This window comes from Suncus etruscus, chromosome 17, assembly GCF_024139225.1.
Source record: "Suncus etruscus isolate mSunEtr1 chromosome 17, mSunEtr1.pri.cur, whole genome shotgun sequence".
NCBI lineage: Eukaryota > Metazoa > Chordata > Mammalia > Eulipotyphla > Soricidae > Suncus > Suncus etruscus.
Window position 1 is genome coordinate 6711714 of NC_064864.1, and position 20772 is coordinate 6732485.

Genomic DNA, 20772 nt, shown 5'->3' on the forward strand with positions numbered 1-20772 from the left:
TCAACCAAATAAATACACACTTCAAAAAAGGCCTGATGATGTCAGCCCAAACACTGGTGTAACTGGAGTTTGGGTCAGATTGGTGTCTCTGCAGAGAGGTGTAGAGGAATAGTGAAGCTGGGCCATAGGAGATAGGGCTTTTTTGGGTGGTGGGTGCAGCTGGCATGGTATCGGGCAGAGTGGTAACTTTGCCCACTTTCTCCTCCCAAAACTGCCAGCTTTCAGCAGCATGGCTTGAGTACCCAACTTTTTCATAGCTTGGGTTATGTCCCTTTTGAGAATAGATGTAGTCTACAGAGTTGGCAGGATGCAGACATGGCAACTGCATCCATGCAACATGGTTTCAGCACCAGGCCTTCCAGAAATACCTCAAATCTTTTTGATTCAAGTAGCAGCTTGAAGCTGTTTTGATTCCAGTTACCATGATTTCACAGATGTAGCAAAATTTCTTTTTACTGTCTTCTTTTATGCCTGTTCCATAGCATCACGGCACTTCTCTAAGGCTGAGCACTTACTATAAGCATGACATAGGATTTCTTTATTTCATACCTTCTGATTTCTTTCTTTTCTGCTCTCTCTCCCCCCTCCAATTTTACTTCCCTTGTCTTCCATCTGCTTTTCATTTCATTCTGTCTTGTATTATTTAACCGCCCCTTTTAATATTTAGATGAAATGTTGAGTTTATGCTCTGGAAAACGCAAACTAAACTTTTTAAAATAAATCAATAGGAACCCTCCTGATTTTCTTGGTAACATGCTTTCTATATTTTTCTTTTATATAAATAGAGATAAAAAGGGGGAAGAAGAATCATGATCTAAGAATCATTTCATCCTTTTGAAAAATTTTTATTTAATGCGTTAATATTTAAAAAGTGATTTATAGTTAAGTTTTAGACATGCAAGTTTTCTGCACCAATCCCAGCACCATTGTTAATCTCCCTCCATCAATGTTCTCAAATGTTCTCAATTTGGATTTGGTGAGTGGGTACTCATTCTTCAAATCATTTTCATATTTTGAGAAGAAATAAAGTATAAAGTTCAATAAATAATTGTAATAAATATCTTGGGGTATCAAAACTCCTTTGTCTCTTATTCCACCAATGAAATGATATACAGGTCCAATATTTTATTAGTGACCTTCAACAGAAATTGGGAATTCTTGATCTAATCAAATATTGGAGTCTGCATCTTCATTCAGATCTGATTCTGCTCTGGACTGTGAGGATTTCTTTAGTCCCTGAAACTACGTGTAAATTTGTACACAAAAATATACTCTAAAAATAAATACCACACATCAAATTTTCTGATTATTTTTTCATTGTCAGGGATCAAATATCAGGGATTTGCATATTCAAGGGAGGTGAGCTAACCCTGAACCAGATCCCAAACCCTTTTTCAAAGTCTTGTTGAAAATCTGCTTAAAGAATGATTAAGTTATCTCTCACACACATTGTCTTACTATAAAGAGGTGCAAAAGTAAATGGTTAGGGGCCAGAGTGATAGCACAATGGTAGGGCATTTGATCCCCAGCTTCCCATATGGTCCCCCAAGCCAGGAGCAATTTCTAAGTGCAGAGCCAGGAGTAACTCCTGAGGGTCACCGGGTGTGGCCCAAAAACAAACCAACAGACCTCCTTTCAGCTCCTCAGTGACACCCTCTGGATCCCTGTTCTCATGCATCAGCAAAGAACTACAACCAGCATGCCTACTGACTCATGCTTGATGGCCCCTCTCACCCCACCAAATTGTGGACTGTTGCACGATACAGGAATCGGCCTCAGCAAAACTCCCAGCTCAAAGAATCAATATGGTCTTGTAATGCATCAAAGCATCTCTCAAATTCAATTCCAAGGCCTGTGAATCGAAAAGTACCTTGGCTTTTACTCCCCACAAGAATATATCAAAAGACTTAATTGGGAGTCTTATATTGCCTATGGAAGCTCAATATCTGTATAACAATGCATCTTAAGATGTGTATTCCTAAATATACAAGTAAATAAATAAATAAGTAAAATATAATAAATAATTAATAATAAAAAGTAAGTAAATAAACAAAAAACAAACAAAAAAAAGTAAATAGTTAAATATTTTTGTACTGAGAAGTATTTCAGAACATTTTCTTGAGAAGCTCCAAATCAGGATAGAAGATTCTTTTTTTTAGGGGGTAGACATGGGATCAAAGCCAAATCCCACAGTGTTAAGGGGCTACCCCAATTCTGTTTCAAGGAGTGACCCCTGGCAATGCTCATGGGGCCTTATATGGTTTCAGGCTTTCAAATTAGGTTTCAAATTTCAAGGTAATGCAAGGCAAGTTCTTTAATTACTGTACTATCTCTTTAGCTTGCACACGAACCTAATATTTACACAAAAATTATTTATTTGGAGACTTCAGATGGTTATTTTTCAGAATATAAAACTATTTCAGCTTGATTGAAATGGAAAGGGGAGGCATAAGTGATTGTGAGGGCAGGAATCTGTTTACTTCATGGATCCCTTTTTGTAATATGGTCATGACCTGTGCAATGATTAAAATTCTATCTACAGAGTCCCCCAAAATCACTTCCTACCTCTTTTTCTATGTCCTAGATCCAAAAAACCCCACCCAAAACCTCACACATAGCAGCAGATCTGCATGTCTTACCGCATGCTCACTGATGTCATGGCTGAGGCCCGAGGCTTGCTGGCTCTGGTAAAACTCTAACTGTTTTTCTGCCAGCTCTACCCGTTGCAACAGATTCTCAATGAAATCCTGTAGTCGAGCTTTCCCTTGAACTTCCTTCTCAGCAGCTGCTTCCAGAAAATGGTTGAAAGTCACCACCTCTCTGCAAGGCAAAGGGTCACAAAGTAGAGAAATAAGATAGGCATCCATTCATTAAATACTTATTATTGGTGCTTATAGTATGTTTGGATTTTGCCTTAGACAGCTCTACCACAACAGGGACAAGAAAGAAGATTACATCTTAGTGATAGCATTAAGAGATTAGGTTCTAAAGAAACTGTGGTACATATACACAATGGAATATTATGCAGCCATCAGGAAAGATGAAGTCATGAAATTTTCCTATACATGAATGGACATAGAAACTATTATGCTGGGCCCGAAGTGATAGCACAGCTTTGCAAGGCAAACGCCGATCCAGGACCAAAGGTGGTTGGTTCGAATCCCGGTGTCCCATATGGTCCCCCGTGCCGGCCAGGAGCTATTTCTGAGCCAGGAGTAACCCCTGAGCATCGCCGGGTGTGGCCCAAAAACCAAAAAAAAAAAAAAAAAAAAAAAAAAAAGAAACTATTATGCTAAGTAAAGTAAGAAGGAGATACATAGACACAGAAATGTCTCACTCATCTTTGGGTTCTAAGAAAAGTAAAGTATATTATTGTAATAATACCCAGAGATGATAGAGATGAGGGTTGGAAGGACCAGGTCATGATATGAAGCTTACTACAAAGAGTGATAAGTGCAGTTAGAGAAATAACTACACTGATGACTATTGTGACAATAATAATGAGTGTGAGAAGTAGAATGCCTGTCTCAAATACAGGAACAGTGTGGGGGAGGTGGGAGAGGTGTCATTGGTGATAGGAAGATTGCACTGGTGAAGGGGGGGTGTTCCTTTTATGACTGAAAGCCAACTACAATTATGTTTGGAATCAGGTGATTAAATAAAGATATTATTTAAAAATAAAAGAGATTAGGTTCTAGTAGAAAGAGATCTCACCACAAAATACACAGCTAAATGTATTGTGTGATATGTGCAAAGAAGAAAACAAACTCCCAGGATACAAAGAGAATGGATGTGGACAAGAAATGATCTTAGAAAGCAAAATTAGCTATGTTGACTAACTCCTTCAAGGAGAGGATTGAATTTGGAGATCGTTAGGAAGAGCCAATGAAGTCTTTGGTGGGAACGAGGCTGTGAGGCGCCGAGAAAGTCTTGCATGGCCAGCATAGGATTTGAAAAGAGGAAGCAAGAGTGGGGCTCTGAATAAACCTACACAGCTCACTAAGTAGAGTCTCAGATCCCACTGAGTCAATGTGAGGTTGTATGACAAATGGAATGGGAGAATAGTAGACACTTTCCATGCAAGTTCTCACTTCATTGTGTAAGTCTAGTTAGCATACAGAAAATGGCTCCTGGGAAGGAAGCAAAAAGCCATGTTGAACACCCAACAGTGCAATGAGTTATCCTCTCCTATACACACACACACACACACACACACACACACACACACAAGACTTTTATCAAACCAAGAATCAGGTAATCAACACCACCAATATTGAACACTATCACAATTTTCTTCATTCAATATATCTCACTTAAAAAAATCATGAATAATTCATCATTCAGCCATCTCCTGTGTATTTTCTGCTATCTACATTGGGGCCAATAAATTTCTAATTTTATTATCTGCTAAATGCAGTAGTTCTTTTGCCTATCTTCAAAATATCTTTCAAATACCAAAGAGTACTGTCTCATCTTTCCTTCCATACTAAACTTAGGAAGATAGACAATGGACCTGGAGCAATAGCACAGCAAGTAGGACATTTGACTTGTTTGCAGCTGACACAGGTTCAATCCTGGGCAGTCTTTATGCCCCCTGAGCCTGCGAAGAGCAATTTCTGAGTGCAGAACCAGGAGTACCAGGAGTAACTAACCCCGTATTGCCATCTGCTGTGTCCCAAAATCCAAAAAAGAGAACACATTTTCTAAGTGCAGAAAGATAGACAATTATAAAAATAAATAACAATCATGTTCACCCCCAAAAAATCCTTTTATTTTATTAGTTCAATCTTCTTTACAGGTTTCCCAGCTAGCAATACTCAGAGGACATTCAATGCTGAGGACTGGATCAGAGCCCTGCATATTTTAGGTATGTGTTCTGCCTCTTATACAATCTCTGAAACTGCCTGACTCGTTGAAGTTTGGAGAGACGAGGACACCCCAGTGATGGTCAGATTTTGAGGGGTCACTCTTGGAGATACTGAACCTGTGGGAAGGCCTGATAGTTTAGTAGTAGGGCTCCACAACATAGTGCTTTTAACACCCAGAGGTCATCAAACAACTAGGGCCACACAATCAATTCTGGAGCATAGAATTGGGAGGTATCTTGTATGGCCAGAACTTCACTCAGGGCTTCAAACATGCAAGACATGTACTCCTCCCTTTGAGATTTCTGTCCTCCTGACTCCCTCTCTTATTTTAGAATTATTAATATACCCATTTTTTAAAAAAGTCTAATCTTAGATAATTAGATAATCTAGATAATCAAAACCACTGCTTTCTCTGCACTTTCTCAACCTCTACTTGATTTTTATTGGCCCATGATTTCTTGAAAGTAGAAACTCAGGGAAGTTTGACTGAGGTCAGTCATGGGCTCTTCTTATGACAAGTCACTGAGAAAGCTTTATAATCAATCATGATTTTTTTCTCATAGATATATCATGTGATATTTGGCTAACCTTTGCTGATGCTTCCCAGGGTCAAATGTCTCTACAAAACCTAGGGAAAGATATACTTATTTAAAAAAAAGATAGAAAAAGTTAGTTCTATAGTGATTCATTCAGAGAATTATTCATTAGACCAGCCTTTTAATTCCATTATCTTTTAGTGACTAAGAAATAGTCACAGAAAAGGAAAAAGTTCTCTGGTAAAGAGATTTTTTTCATTCTCCAATTCAAGTTCATTTCCAGATGCTTCTGTCTGAACAGAAGATATGTACTTTTCAAACTGTTCAGGCCATGGACAAAAGCCAGTTTTCAAGCTCCGCCATTTTGGGTTTTGATCACCCTTGTTAGGTGAGTCACCAAATTTAACACGCAGCAAGAGAGTGGCAAGTTGGTTCAGTCCATAAACCAAACCACTCCAACTTCCTACTCCTAGCTAGGATTCTTTGGATGGAGTATTTTCACACTCAAATAGCATAGATGCAAACAGAACTCAGGAAAATGGCTATTCCTTCCTGTTTTCAACATTAAGGCTTCAACTCATTTGGAGGCAAGCCCATTGTCAAGATTTCCTGGGTGATATTTAATGGTGCAAAACTGAATCATACAACAGTCTCCAAACTATACTTAGAGGGAAAACAACCCAGAGGCCATAACTTCTCTCTCACAAACACAAAAACAATGAGAAGAGCCAGAGGTTTGTGGGGTTTTTCTTTCCCTTCCCAATTTGTTTTGGTTCATAATATTTACTATGTTTTTCTCATTAAAAAATATTTCACATTTTCTATGTGAAAACCAAATTGAACTGGGGATGGGCTGACTCAGCTTTCTGTTTAAAGCAGTTGTGCACTTTAAACCCATCATTAAATACAATCCAAATATGACATATATAATAATTAATATTTGAAAAGGACAAGGAAGAAGGCTGGAAAGATAGCTCCTGTGGTAGAGCGATTGCCTACCTCCAATGTTCAGTCTCCCACTCAGCTGCCTGGGTCCCCTCCTTCTCTCCACCCCAGCACTGATAACCCCCCAAAGACCACCAGCTAAACTCCACCAACCATTAGAGCTGAGCTCCCCTGAATTGCCCTCAAGCAGTGTGTAGTGTGGTCCCTATAATAAAATGTTTAAAGGACAGGGAGAAACAAACAAACAAAAATGATCCATAATCCCACCAACCAGATATTATAATGTCAACGTGCTAGTGTAATTTTTCCATCCTTCTTGGTACATATTTACTATTCTTAGTTCTCAGGGTGCATGATTTAAAAATATAAAACAACAGTATTTGACAGCTTAATCCCATAGAATTAACATCACAAAAGCAGGAAAACATCTGACTGCAACCGTTTATGACTGCGACTATATTTTTAAATCATGTAACGCTCTGCTACTGGTTCCAAATAAAACTTTTAAAACTTAATGGGCATGCTTCTAGCTGATCTTAGAATGTTGTGTCATGTGATAGAGTTGCATCTTTTTTTTTCTAGACCTTCTTCATGCAATTATCTTGTGCCCTGAAGCTGAGAAGTGAAAACCCTTTGTTATTTCCAACTTGGCAACCTGGCACCAGTGTTAACCTGATTTGAGTTCACGAATGTTTCATATCAACTTTTCCAAAAAAGCAGTTAAAACAAGCTCGATGATTTCATTTTAAAAAGATAAATGAGATAAGACACTGTAGAAGTTTCTCATACTGAGATTGTGTTTCTGTGTCTACCATAGATAAAAAAAAATATTCAAAAGTCCTAGATTAATTTGGACTAGCCGTGTGCACATCCTCTGCTCCTCCTTTCACATCCTGTTCAGTCAGGAATAACAATATCCAGAAACATTAATTTTCCCTTAGGAAAATTGGTGATAGATTGAATGGAAAAGAAAAAAGTTTAACTGCTTTGTTATTAGAAACTCTTTAATTATCATATTTCAATCAGTAAAATATCCAAAGTACAAGACAAACCAATGGATTCCAGTGTAAGAAAAATGAGAAAATATGCATTGATGTGGTTTAATATTTAGACAGCAATTAACCTTTAAGAAATGCAACTGTCCAGTTTTGGCAAAACATCAAAAGCAGAATATTAACTACTCTCTGAAAAGCTATTCAGATCTTTCCCTGTTTTCCTACTGCATATCTTTACAAGGGTGGATTTCCCTCATGCTACTTCACCTAAAACAACAAACTTGCATGAGATTTAAGTCAGAAGAAATAATAACATTCAGCTGCTTTGAATTAAGCCTAAGATTAAAATTATTTGCAAAACTTATATAATAAATAATTCCAGTTTTCATTATATTATTTTTGGTAAATTGGGATTTTTTCCCTTACAGAAATATTTCCTTTGAAGAAGCAATGCATTATGACTGTTTTAAAATAATTATGTGTTTTTCCTTTCATTTCTAATATAGTAAATATCTATAAATATAATTCACCCAAAATACCTTTTTGGGTTTTTTAAAGCAAAGTCAAAAGTAAAAAAAAGAAAAGAAAAAGGAGATAATGGGGATGGGTTACACCTGTGGGTTGTTCAGGGGTTATTCCTACTAAAGTAGGAACCAATGTAGCTTTCAGTACTGGAGATTGAATTCAGGCCTCCAACATGAAAAACATGAGCTACAGCCCATTAACCATGTCCCTAATCCAAGACCAAAACATTTGAGAATTTCTGTCCTACTGTGCACATGAGTAGTAAGAGGTCTTAGGACTCTAGGGAGGGTGGACAGTGCATTCATAAGACACTGCACACACAAGCAAGATGCAGCCAGAATCCAGACATTTGTTCCATTCTTCACACAAATAAACTTCACACAAACATTTGTTCAATGATGTAGTGATCCCTTGGTAGTGGGAGAAGCTGATATTAAAAACAAGCAAAATCTTAAATACATATGTAATTACAAAGTTGGCTGACTGTGACTAAAAAAATAATATTAATATGATACTATCAAAGGAAAAGGATACATACACAACTTGTGTGGTTAGTGTTTAGGTTCTTGAACCCATGACTCAGAATCTAGTGTGAGGGCTGGGAAGGCAGATGAGAAGATAAGGAGACAAAAAGGAAATACAGTCTAGGCCTGGAGATACACCAGTTTAGGGAACTCAACTGATTGCAGCTCCTCTCATAGTATTTTTTACTTTGAAGTCAAGGTTTTGAGTTTCAGTAATACAAAAATGTTTAAGACACTATTTGATATTAAAGGGGGGAAATGCCAGTATAAAAAACAACTTAACGCTCATGATTGTGTTGAATAATTTGCAAGCCTACATATTTATTAGTATCCTATAACACAGAAGCATTCAGAGCATCTACCACCCTGTCACTATCCCATAATATCACCATCCCATTATCATACCACCCTCAATCTTATCTGGCAGAAAGAGGTGCTAAGGGAAAAGGCCTTTTAATGACTTGGGGGACTCTATGTGGTGCCAGGGATGAACTCAGGTGGTCTGTGTAGGCAAGTGCTCTGTCTACTTCTTGCACTATAACTTCAGTCCCCTTTTGGTTTGTTTTTAGTCCACAGTCTTTTAAAAATAACTTTCAGGAGGGGCACAGCCAGCAATGCTCAGGAGTAATCCTTGGATATGGTGGTGCCAGGGACAGAAGTAGGACCTAAGCACCTAAACCCCTAAAGTATCTCTCCTGCCCTGAAGTATCTATCCTGTAGTCTTCATGAACACGCATCACCCCCTGACCCCCTATCTGCTCTTGTGTGGTTTCACTCCCTTGATTCATTGAATACAGAGCCTCTTCCTCAAATCTCCCCCACACACCCTTTCCAACTCTCCACTCAATTTTATTTTATTTCTTTGTTTTGAGGGCCTAATCCAGTAATGCCCAGAGGTCTCTACTTTCCACTCAGAATCTGGAGGGGGTTCGGTTGGTAGTGTGAGGGACCATGAGGTGCTAGAGACTGAGCCAGTGCTTCCAGAATGCAAAGGTAGAGCTACTTATAATAGCCAAAATTTGGAAACAATCCAGACGCCTGACAGCAGATGAGTGGCTAAAGAAACTGTGGTACATCTACACAATGGAATACTATGCAGCTGTTAGGAAAAAAGAAAATTACCAAATTTGTTTATTCATGGATGGACATGGAAACTATTATGTTGAGTGAAATAAGTCAGAGGGAGAGAGATAAACACAGAATAGTTTCATGCATCTGTGGGATTTACAAAATAATAAAAAGCAGTATAATATTAATACCCAAAGACAATAGAGATAAGGGCCGGAAACCCATGATATGAAGATGACCACAAAGAGTGGTAAGTGCAGTTAGAGAAATAACTACACTAACAACTACCATGATGATGATAGAGAGAGAAATACATTGCCAGTTTTGGAGAAAGGGAGTGATGGGAGAAGAGGAAAATGGAGGACATTGGTGGTAGGAAAGTTGCACTGGTGAAGATGGTGGGCATTTTAATGTCTGAATCCCAATTGCAAACAAATTTATAGCCATGGTGCTTAAAAATTCATTGGAAATTTAAATGAATACAAATTAAAAAGAATGCAAAAGCCAAGTTCAGCCTAATTTCTCCTAATTTCAATAAATTGAAAACCTCACTTTTAATGATTCCTGTAACCTCAGGGGTCTCTTGCTAGAAAGTTTTCTGCCCTAAAATTCCCCAAACCCTCTCCAGGCACTCTCTCTCTCTCTCTCTCTCTCTCTCTCTCTCTCTCTCACACACACACACACACACACACACCACACACACACACACACACACACACACACACACACACACACACACACTTTTATGTGGGGAAGATGACCTGCTGTGTTCTATGTAAGAGGTTAGGGTAGAACACCAGTCAACCCCTGAAATAGTCAGTGAATTCTTTTTCCATGACACCCTCAACTTTGAGCAGGGGACCAGCACAAAACAGAGACTAAATTTCTGCTGCATGCAGGTATGCAACAATATGTCTAAAAAAATCATTCACTGATAAAAAAAAAAAGGTCTAGGGTTTCTTTTCATCCTTTTGAAGACAAAAAGTAGTTCAATAACCTACAGAAAGAGCAGGTCCCTCCTCCAGGAGTGGGGGCTACCTCAAATTGATGTTTCTCCTCTATTCTTACAGAACACTTTAATCTCAGGTTCTCCTCCCAAAGACAAAGCTCTACCAAGTAATTTAATTTTCATTTTACATTACTGATTTATAAACCCCTTCAAAGGTGTGCGAAATGGTAAAAATAACTCTGGCTAAAAATAGCCTAGCTATTGATCACAGAACACTTCGAGAAAGCCAGTAGGCAAACCCTCAAGCTGAAATCTATGAGTTCCCAGTTCCCAAGCTGTGAGTGTGTGTATATGTGTGTGTGAGTATGTGTGTGTGTTTATGTGTGTATGTGGTGACAACGTCAAGTTTAGAAGTCAGGGTCAACTCCTATGTAATCCACAGTTTCCCACCGGGTAGAATTTTGCATCCTATCTGGAGTCATCTTCTATCTCTTTCTCATTAGTCCTTTGCCTTATCTTGCTATTCAGGAATAAATTCTTTGAATAAACTAAAAAGAGTATCATTTTTAATATAATTTTTATTTTGAACATAGTGGCTTACATATTGTTGACAATAATATTTTAGGTACATATGTACATAAAATCAGGGGGATTCCCATCATCGATTTGTCCTCCCTACACCTCCGTTTTCGTCCTACCTCCCAAATCCTCATCTCTCACTCCTGTGGCTGCTAGAAAATGTGGTCCCCTCTGTACCTAGTTTGCTACTTAATAGTCTTGCACCTGTTTGAAGAGCATCATTTTTATTAAGAATGCAACAACTTTACTGGGAAGGTCAAATTATTTCCAATGGTAAAGCATACCCGACCATAATCATAATTACAATTTAAGACCTGCAGTTTAGAGAGAATGCGGTAAAAGGAAAGAGTCACTAAGGCCAGAGCCAGGACACAAACAAGAAATATTCCAAGTGTATTCCAAAATTTTCCTGGGCCTCCACATTTTACTAGTTGTTATCTCTAAAAGGGCATATCTAAAATCTAGTTTTTCCTACTTTAGTTTTTCAAAACTGCATGGAGCACAGCCTAGAAAGATAAAACCTCACTTATATAAACACATTAAAATGCATGGAGCACAGCCTGGAAAAGAGAATATCCTATTTATATGATCATATTGAAATGTAGAACGAACCCCACAGAATCTATGCCTAGTATGGTTTTTTCCTGTCTTTCTTGCTAGCTATGGATATACTCTAGAGCCCAAGTGGTCTCTGGGGCTTTAAACACAAAACATGAGGAAGAGGTAATGAAATGACAAAAGGATTTGATTATGCAAAGCAAGCTATCAGGTTTGACTTGACTGGTTAAAGAGCAGAAGGCTACAATTAGAACCTAAATGGCTCTGATCGCACTTACCCATTTTTCTATCATGTATCTATTGATATGTTCAATGTTGATTTTACCCTCTGATCTATTCTTGTCATAAAAGCAAGCACTGAGTTCATTTGATTTTCTACCAGAACCTAGAATAGCATCTGGCAGCATTCAAGCAGGTACTGAATAAAGATTTTATCTTCTAGGTGACTGGATTAGATGCAGGGCAAAGGATGAAGGAAGAAGGGAAAGATTGCACCTATCATAGTTAGCAAAGAAGCAGGATGTAAATTATATGTGGAACTATAAAGAGGCCCTCACCACAGTCAGAGTTGGCAGCCTTATGCTCCACCCTGACTGGGCACGGAGAGTCAATTTAAAAGCCTTTGTGGGGAGTTAAAAGCTCTGGGCTAGTGTTCCAGAAAGCTTAAGATCATAACCATACTTATGACACTTCCATATCCCCAGATTCTAGCACCTTTAATGTCAGCTGACATTTTCTTTAATCTCATCAGAAATAAAAATGATGTCACCATGGAAGTCCTCTCAAAATAGCAAAGCAGCAGCACATTATAAAACGGGACAGATTTAGTGTTACATAAGTCTTAGACTTAGAGCTTTGGGAAAATATCTCATATTCAAAAGTCTGCCTAAGACACAATAAAGGAGTGGGAAAAAGATTCAGGAGAGTGGGTTCAGTTGCCAGGTTTTAACACAGGAAACAGGTTCTAGTTTCAGCAGTGTCCCTAAATTTTTGTACTTGGGCAAGTCATTCCACTGTTCTAGGCCTTACATTTTTTAATATTTGTAAGATGAAGGTGGTTTTTGTGAGTCTTTTGTTTGTTTGTTTGCTTATTTGTTTATGTTTTCTTTCATTCATAATTTTTTAGGCCATCCCAATGCTGTCTGGGATTGAACCCAAGCCTCTGGCATGCAAAGCACATATTTAGTGGATTGAATTATCCAGTCCAAGATGAGGGTATTATTCTGTTTGTTTGTTTGTTTGTTTTGTTTGGGACACACCCAGCAGCGCTCAGGGGTTACTTCTGGCTCTATGCTCAGAAATCGCTCATGGCAGGCTCAGGGAACCATATGGGATGCCGGGATTCGAACCACCGTCCTTCTGCATGCAAGGCAAACGCCCTCCCTCCATGCTATCTCTCCGGCCCCGAAGGTGTTATTCTGAAGTAGAGGTATCTTCTTTACCTTTTTTAAAGGTTTAGAATACCAGCTCTAAAATTACATGATTCCTAGAGGGACCATCTGTCTGTCTTCTGCCTTTGCCTATTAAGACTACTTCAGGGGCCAAAGCAATAGTGCAGCGAAAGCGCGTTTGCCTTGTATGCAGCTGACTCAGGATGAACCTGGCTTCGATCCCCAGCTTCCCATATGATCCCCCTAGCCAGGATTGATTTCTGATGACATAGCCAGGAGTAACCCCTGATCATCACTGAGTGTGGCCCCAAAACCAAAAAGAAGAAGAAGAAGAAGAAGAAGAAGAAGAAGAAGAAGAAGAAGAAGAAGAAGAAGAAGAAGAAGAAGAAGAAGAAGAAGGAGGAGGAGGAGGAGGAGGAGGAGGAGGAGGAGGAGGAGGAGGAGGAGGAGGAGGAGGAGGAGGAAAAGGAGAAGAAGGAGGAGGAGGAAAAAGAAGAAGGAGAAGAAGAAGGAGAAGAAGAAGAAGAAGAAGAAGAAGAAGAAGAAGAAGAAGAAGAAGAAGAAGAAGAAGAAGAAGAAGAAGAAGAAGAAGAAGAAGAAGACTAATTTCTTCCAACCAGCAATGCAAAAGTTTGTTTGCTAACTTTTTTGGGGGGTTTTTTGGGCCACACCCATTTGATACTCAGGAGTTACTCCTGGCTAAGCGCTCAGAAATTGCCCCTGGCTTGGGAAGGACCATATGGGACGCCAGGGGATCGAAACGAGGTCGTGATCTTTCCTTGGCTAGCGCTTGCAAGGCAGATACTTTACCTCAAGTGCCACCTCGCCGGCCCCTGTTTGCTAACATTTTAAGCAACTTAAAATCATGGCTTATCCTTCAGTACTTATTCAAAGGACACTAGTTTCAAACATACTCATGTTCACAGACATGTTTATTCTTCCCACAGAGAGAAGTAGGGAGCTTATATGCTTCCCAGAGTCATATATATATATATATATATATATATATATATATATATATATATATATATATATATAACATTATTTGCAGTCTATACAATATAGGCAGACAGGCCAAAGGCAGCTGATGAAAAAGTGTCTGTGTTATCAAGTACCAGCCAGCATCAGACCACATGGAACTTTATATGTCCCATGGTCTGGTCTGCTATCAGGTATAAGAAACTTCATAAAATACTAAGTTCCTCAAACAAATATAGCATAAGTGCTCATTCATGACTTACAGCCTTACAAGCAATAAAATATACAAGCCAGTTCTGGATTACTGTTATTTGCATTGCTGTTCTCCAAAGTATAGGTGGCAAACTCATCCATGTTTCAGCTACCATCCCACATTCAGTCCCATCCCAAGGTTGCTAGTATTGATTTACGTGATTACTATGATTATGGGAGTTCTACCCTACAACTCTGAGTACTCTTGAATAAGTACATAACTTATTTCAATAGGACTTTCAGAGTTGCACAGACTTTAGGCAATTTGGGATTTTCATGCTAGAAACAGAAATATCTCACTACAGAGGTACAAAGAGGATCCCTATTTAAACTATTTATTCTGTAATACAGTTTAAATATAACGTCTACCATTCAAGCTGGTTCCATGTATAGATAGCCTCAGGGAAGAATTGATTCTGGAGTCTTTCCATTATAAGAAAGAATTTCAGACTTGACAGGAAAATCCATAAGCAAGAGAACCTTGTGTGAATGTTAAATACCAACTGTTTCATTTTTTAAAAAATTCCTTCTTACCATCTGTGTCCCAGAGTTTACGTCATCTGAAATGGAATTATAGCAACCTACTTACTTTCCCTTACCAATAGGACTTGAGGATTTGGCAGTTTCTGATGGGTTCCTGGGTCATATAGGGTCTTTCTCTAAGACACTATCAAAAGGCTGCCCCTTTCTTTGATGGCTCCTCTCTGTGAATGTGTGGAAGGAAGGGCTGGGCCCAGTCAGGCACGCTTAGGCACACCAGCTCCCAGTAGTCTGACATATGGGGTGCCTGCTCTTTTTTATAGCCATGGGGGAGGGAAAGTGGCCAGACAACACTACAGACACTGATATCTCTAAACACAACTGCCCTCTCATACCAAGAACTTCAGTGTCATTCATTGTAAATAAGGCTCTTTCAGTCCTATTTTTTTAGGTACAGAAAAAGTGATTATTTATCTTCAGCTCGAATATAGAAGCTAATGGAATGGACCAACAAAGAAAGCCAAAAGAAGAGAAAAAAAATGAATACTTTTGTTTCTTTTACATTAAAAAGTTTAAGTTTAAGGCTGTTATTATATTGTTTAAATTATTTTTTAAGTCACTCCTCTGTTTTTCTAGCACCAGAAAAATGCCATGCTGAAATTAAATTCAAATGACTTATTCTTAAGAAAATAATATTTAAGGATACTAACTGAGGCACTATTCTAAGACTAGGAAAATGAAATGAAGCGATGTATGCACAAATAACAGATTGATTAAAACCATTTAGGGTAGATCCACATCATAGAATACTATGCATGAATCAAAAGGAATAACACTTTTCTGCACTATATTATCAAAGAGGCCTATGATGTATGATATTAAGACATAAACAAATATCTCATAGTAATGGCAGACTATTATGCCATGATTCCATTTTGGAAAACAAGGCATCATTACATGTGCACAGAAAAAGATGTGTACTGTATGCATACAATAAAAGATCAGGAAGGATGTTCACTAAACTAAAACTGGTGTCTTTCTCCAGAGTTTGATGTAGGGTATGTCTGGTGAGAAGGGGGTAGGAGTTGTGTAGGGCTGTGAGTGCATGTGTGTTTGAGTATGTGATATGGAGTTTAGACCCAGGGCTTCATATGTGGGGAAAATGTGGACTTTACCATTGAGCCACATCCCCAAGGTGGAACTTTCTAACTTGTAACATGTCTTTGTGATTTTAGCACAAATGTATTTGCTTTTTAATTTTTCCTCAGGTAATAACTCTGGGTTAATTATATCTTATCATTATTGATCAATGCATTGCCTACTTTTACTTAAGCTAATCATCTATTTTATTAGTACCTGAATAACTGAAATAACCAGCACTGAATAACTAAAATCCTTGACAATAACCTAAATCTATGCATATTACTAGACCTAACTATATTATGCCATTATTATGATGCCCATACTAGATCTAGGCAATACCTACCTCAAACTCCACTTTATTATTATTAATATAAATGGCAGCTTACAAATAGAGAAAGCAATATAGTTACCTTTTTTAATTCACTACTTTTGAATCAAATATAAAATACCCCATATTTAATCATAGCTCTTTCTATGCAAACAGAGCAGTTCACCACTTCCACCATTGTCCCAATACTATACTGAAAGTCACTTAGGTGGCCCTGCAGTCCAGGCACTAACTTCCCAATTGGAGATGCCAAAATTTGGGGGAAACTAATTTCCATAAGAGCCAAGTAAATATGTGGCAGTCATATCCTTTATAACTACACAATTTAACAAAATGGCTAGTTGAGCATAGCAAATCTTCCCACAAGATAGAATATCAACATTGAACAATGGGTCAAGTGATGATCTTTCTAATATACCAGGTTTCTCAAGCACTTACGATGTAGGGGAAATGTTAATCTCTGTATGTTGTGTCACTACAAGAGTACCAGAGGGCAAAAAAAAATACAAAATTATGTCAATCTCATAATTAAACTCAAGTTATTTGGAAACTTTATGAAATTTTTTAGCATATCAACTTGGATGCCCTTTGATTTTGAGTTAAGTCTCTATTTAAAATTAAACCAATCCATTCATTCTGCATTAAGGAGATACTCTGCACATAAACTTCTAGTTTGTATTGAATCCATGCTTAGTGATAAGGAAATGCTTTATGATTCAAGTAGGATCATTTTTAACTTAATAGTTTCATTATCTTTAACTTGGAAAAAAATCAGTCTCTGCTCTTTGTGAGCAGACAAGATTTACTCTAGGACCACAAGGCTCTTTACAAGCAGAAGCTTCTCCAACTTAAATTACCGAAGTCTAGCAATATCAGAAAGCTCCCCTTGGGTTTCCTCAGCCTGCTTCCTTAGAATAAAAATTATAATTAAATAGATTCTCCATTATTGACATTTAATTAACGTGGATGGATGAAACTAAACGGCAAAGTAGCCATAATTATTGGCCAGAGCCTAATTTGGCACTTGAGTATAAAGCATTTTGTGTTCTTGTCCTCATGCTAAGCCTCACCCAAGCAGGCCTTCTGCATGGCCTTTCCAGTCAACTCAACCTTGGCTGCCATTGGCAATGGAGCCCTTCATTCACAGTGCCACCCCTGTCCCTCAAAGTATCATTTGTAGCTTCCAAAGCAATAAAAATCAGATTTTTTTTATTTTCACATTGATGGGTCGCAGACCATATACAAAGTAAGTTTGTTTTTCCCAAAAACATGCCTCCCGGTTTCAACTATACCAATCAGAAATAGAGTCAAGTCATCTACAAGTAGTACAAACTAAATCTTGCTTAACATTTTCTGGCAATTTGAGGGTAGTGGGTGGCTACGTAGGGCCATGGGGTAAGTTAGCATCCTGTTTGGGCACCACTTACTCTTCTTTCCTGAGAAGCTCCTCCTCGGACTCTGTCAGGCGTTGCCTCAGCACAGCAATCATCTCCACAGCCACATCCACTTGCCTGTTCAGGGCCCGTTCCCTTCTCTGAACCTCCTGCTTCTTCTGAGTCAACTGCACAAAAGCTGCCCTTACTTCCAAGAGTTCAGCAGTCTTCTGGGCTAACTCTTTGGTGAGTTTGTCGATTCTTTTCTCAATGGTCCTGTCTACAGCTTCCACCATTCGATTGAACTTTTCTCTCACGTGGGCCTCGAAAGAGGCTTTGGTGTCTGAGGTGGGAAGCCCAGGACTCGACCTCAAGCCTTCCAGGGCATCTGCATGCAGGTCAACTGCAGTATAGGTCTGCACATAGGACACAGGTCTCTCTGCCACCACCTCGAATGGCTTCCTGTCCTGGGAATGTTCGTGTGCAATACTATACAGGTTAACATAGCTGGGTTTCTGCTTCACCACGTTGCCACTGCATTGCAATTTTCCCTGTTTCAGGGGTTCTGAACAGCTGACGAGGTCTGTGTCTTTGAGGGATGGGAAGAGGCTGCATTTTGTCAAGAGGGTTCTTTCCTGGTAGCTGTGACTGAATTCGAGATGGGCCCTCAGCGATGACAGGCTTCGAAATCTGGTATGGTCTCCACAGCGTGGGCAGCGGAATGGCAGGCACACAGCAACATTCTCCAAAGATTCCTGCCAGGGGTATCTGCTTTCCTCAAAAGCCTTCTGTTGCATTACTCTGAAAGTCCTGTGAGGTGGAAATACAACAGGTGATTTGCATGTCTGCCGCTATCGCATGAACTGTTACCTCATCTCCATGAACTCAAAAGTCTTTCAAATGATTTTTCCAAGCTGACTAAAAATTCATACCTGAGACCCCTGGCAAAATCCAGGCACACCTACTCCCTTTGTCTACTTTTGCTTGTGCATCAAATCTGAGGTAAAGAGTTTAGAAAGAGACTGATACCCGCACAACCAAAACTACTTAACCTTTAGTCTTTACATACAAGTCTGTCAATACGGACCTAGGCTAAGGAAAAAGTGGGTGGAGGGAAGTATTACTCTTTTATTATTACAAATGAGGAAATTGGAGGAAGAAGGTAAAGTGATTAATCTGAGGCCAGATGGAAGGAGACAGATCCAGAAATGCAGTTCAAGTTCCCTACTGTCCTATATTTTGTACACTAAACTATACATGGTGCCTTATTTTATGGATACAGTCTTGATGATCATAAATACAAAAAAAAATGGTGACTTGCATGAACAGTCAAATTGGGTCCCAGAAGGACAGTTTCAGCCATTTTGCCAAATATATGTACACAGAGACTATATATATTATATGTTAGATTATATATATTATGATTATATATTATATACTGATATATATATATATATATATATATATATATATATATATATATATATATATATATTAGAACTCAAGTTAGGCACAACTATCATTACTTGATCAGCTGGACATTTTTCAACCTGAGATTTTACCTTTCATTTTGTTGACTTCTGCTATTAATTAAAACAGTGATCATAGCAATTACTCTCTCTCCTGCTTATTAAAAATCATTTCAAAATTACTAAAATTTGGAAACCTCATATAAATATACATATATATATATTTGTATATATGATAGTGAGGCCTTCTTTGTGGCCAAAAGTCACCAAAAATGGGAGTTCCATTTCTCTGATCCTGCTTTAATTAGATGGCAGTTAGAGATGGCCAAGATTTGACCCAGACAGGTAGTAGCCTAACTCTTTCTAACAGGAAGTTCTTGTTTCCTTGCAGGAACTGATCTGAGCTCTAGCAACAGATGACTTCTAACAACCCAATTCTGCAAGCAACGCATACCTCGTCCCTCCGGAAATGGTTTCTTATTAAATATAACAAACACTGCCCCCCCCCAAAGAGGAAGCTCATCTTGTCATACAGGTCCTAGATAGATTAGCTAGCTAGCTAGATTGATTGATAGGTGAATATATAGATTGGTTGATAGATGAATAGAAAGATTGGTAGATTGGTTGATAGATTAGTAGATTTATTGATAGATGAATAGATAGATTGGTTGATAGATCCGTTGATAGATGAATAGAAAAACAGGCAGATAGATATATGATAGATAGATAGATAGATAGATAGATAGATAGATAGATAGATAGATAGATAGATAGATGGATGGATGGATGGATGGATGGATGGATGGATGGATGGATGGAAGGATAGATGAATAGATGAACAGATAGACAGACAGAGACATTGAGTCCACCACTGTTTCCTCAACAACCAGAGATGCAAATAGTCTGCAGAGAACTGGGGAAAGCTTCCAGCTTAATCAACCTTGGCCCTTATTAGAGTCAGGAACCTCTTCCTGTGCTGCACAGACCTATGTAGCCACCGTTTCCTGGGATTGCAAACCCTGGCTGCCAAAGAGGGCAGGCTAAGTCACGGGGCTGTGGGAAAGGACTGGCATGCCTGGCTGGAGAAATAGAAATAGGGACCATGCACTCACCTGGTAGGCAGGCAGGCAGGCAGGCAGGCAGGCTGGAGGACAAGCTTTCCTTCCAGGGCCCAGTGAAACCCCAGTCTTTGGGTTAATCATCCAAAAAAAGACCCAGTACATTCAGCCAGAGTTGGTGGTGAAGAAACTGGTCTAACCCCTGGGGGTTTGTGGGTGGGGATAGGGGGATCCTCCCTCTTCCCAGCCCCCCACTCCACTGCAAGTAGCTCCAGGCCAGCGTGGGAAGGTGCGCATGAGTTCCTGCAGGTGGGGACTGAGAAATCCCCAACTCCTCTCCATGCAGCAGCAGGGGCAGGACCCCATGCCCCAACCCCAGAAGCTGCCACCAATGCTCAGAGGCAAGCAGCACTCACCCGACTTGTTGCTGCAGCCCTTGCTGCTTCTGCTTCTGCTGCTGCAGCTGCAGCCGATGCTGCTTCTCTTCTGCTTCTGCGGGAGCCAAGCAGTTTTCAGCAGAGCCGTAAGTCAGGCTGAACCGAACCCCCACTCCCGCCTCCCGCACACCCCCACGCCGGGACGACAGGAGAGGAGACGCGGCCAGGGCGGAGCGTGGCTGCAAGGGCCATGCAGGGCGGTACTCAGGGATGTTGGGGACCCCAGAGCTCGCTCCCAGAGCCAAGATTGATGCCCGGAGATGTCCTGGAGTGATGGCGGGACACCCTGACTCTTGCTCTGCTGTCCCTTTGCAAA

General features: G+C 39.4%; 1 protein-coding gene across 1 annotated transcript in view; it reads right to left on the reverse strand.

Annotated features, from left to right (window-relative positions):
• The window catches only part of ZNF365 (zinc finger protein 365), a 31074-nt gene extending 10506 nt beyond the window's left edge, over positions 1-20568 (reverse strand). Inside the window, 3 exon segments of the mRNA XM_049790628.1 lie at positions 2640-2820; positions 17547-18302; positions 20436-20568. Of these exon segments, the coding sequence (XP_049646585.1) occupies positions 2640-2820; positions 17547-18289 (924 nt within the window). The 5' untranslated portion in view covers positions 18290-18302; positions 20436-20568.
• Positions 20569-20772: the final 204 nt, after the last annotated feature.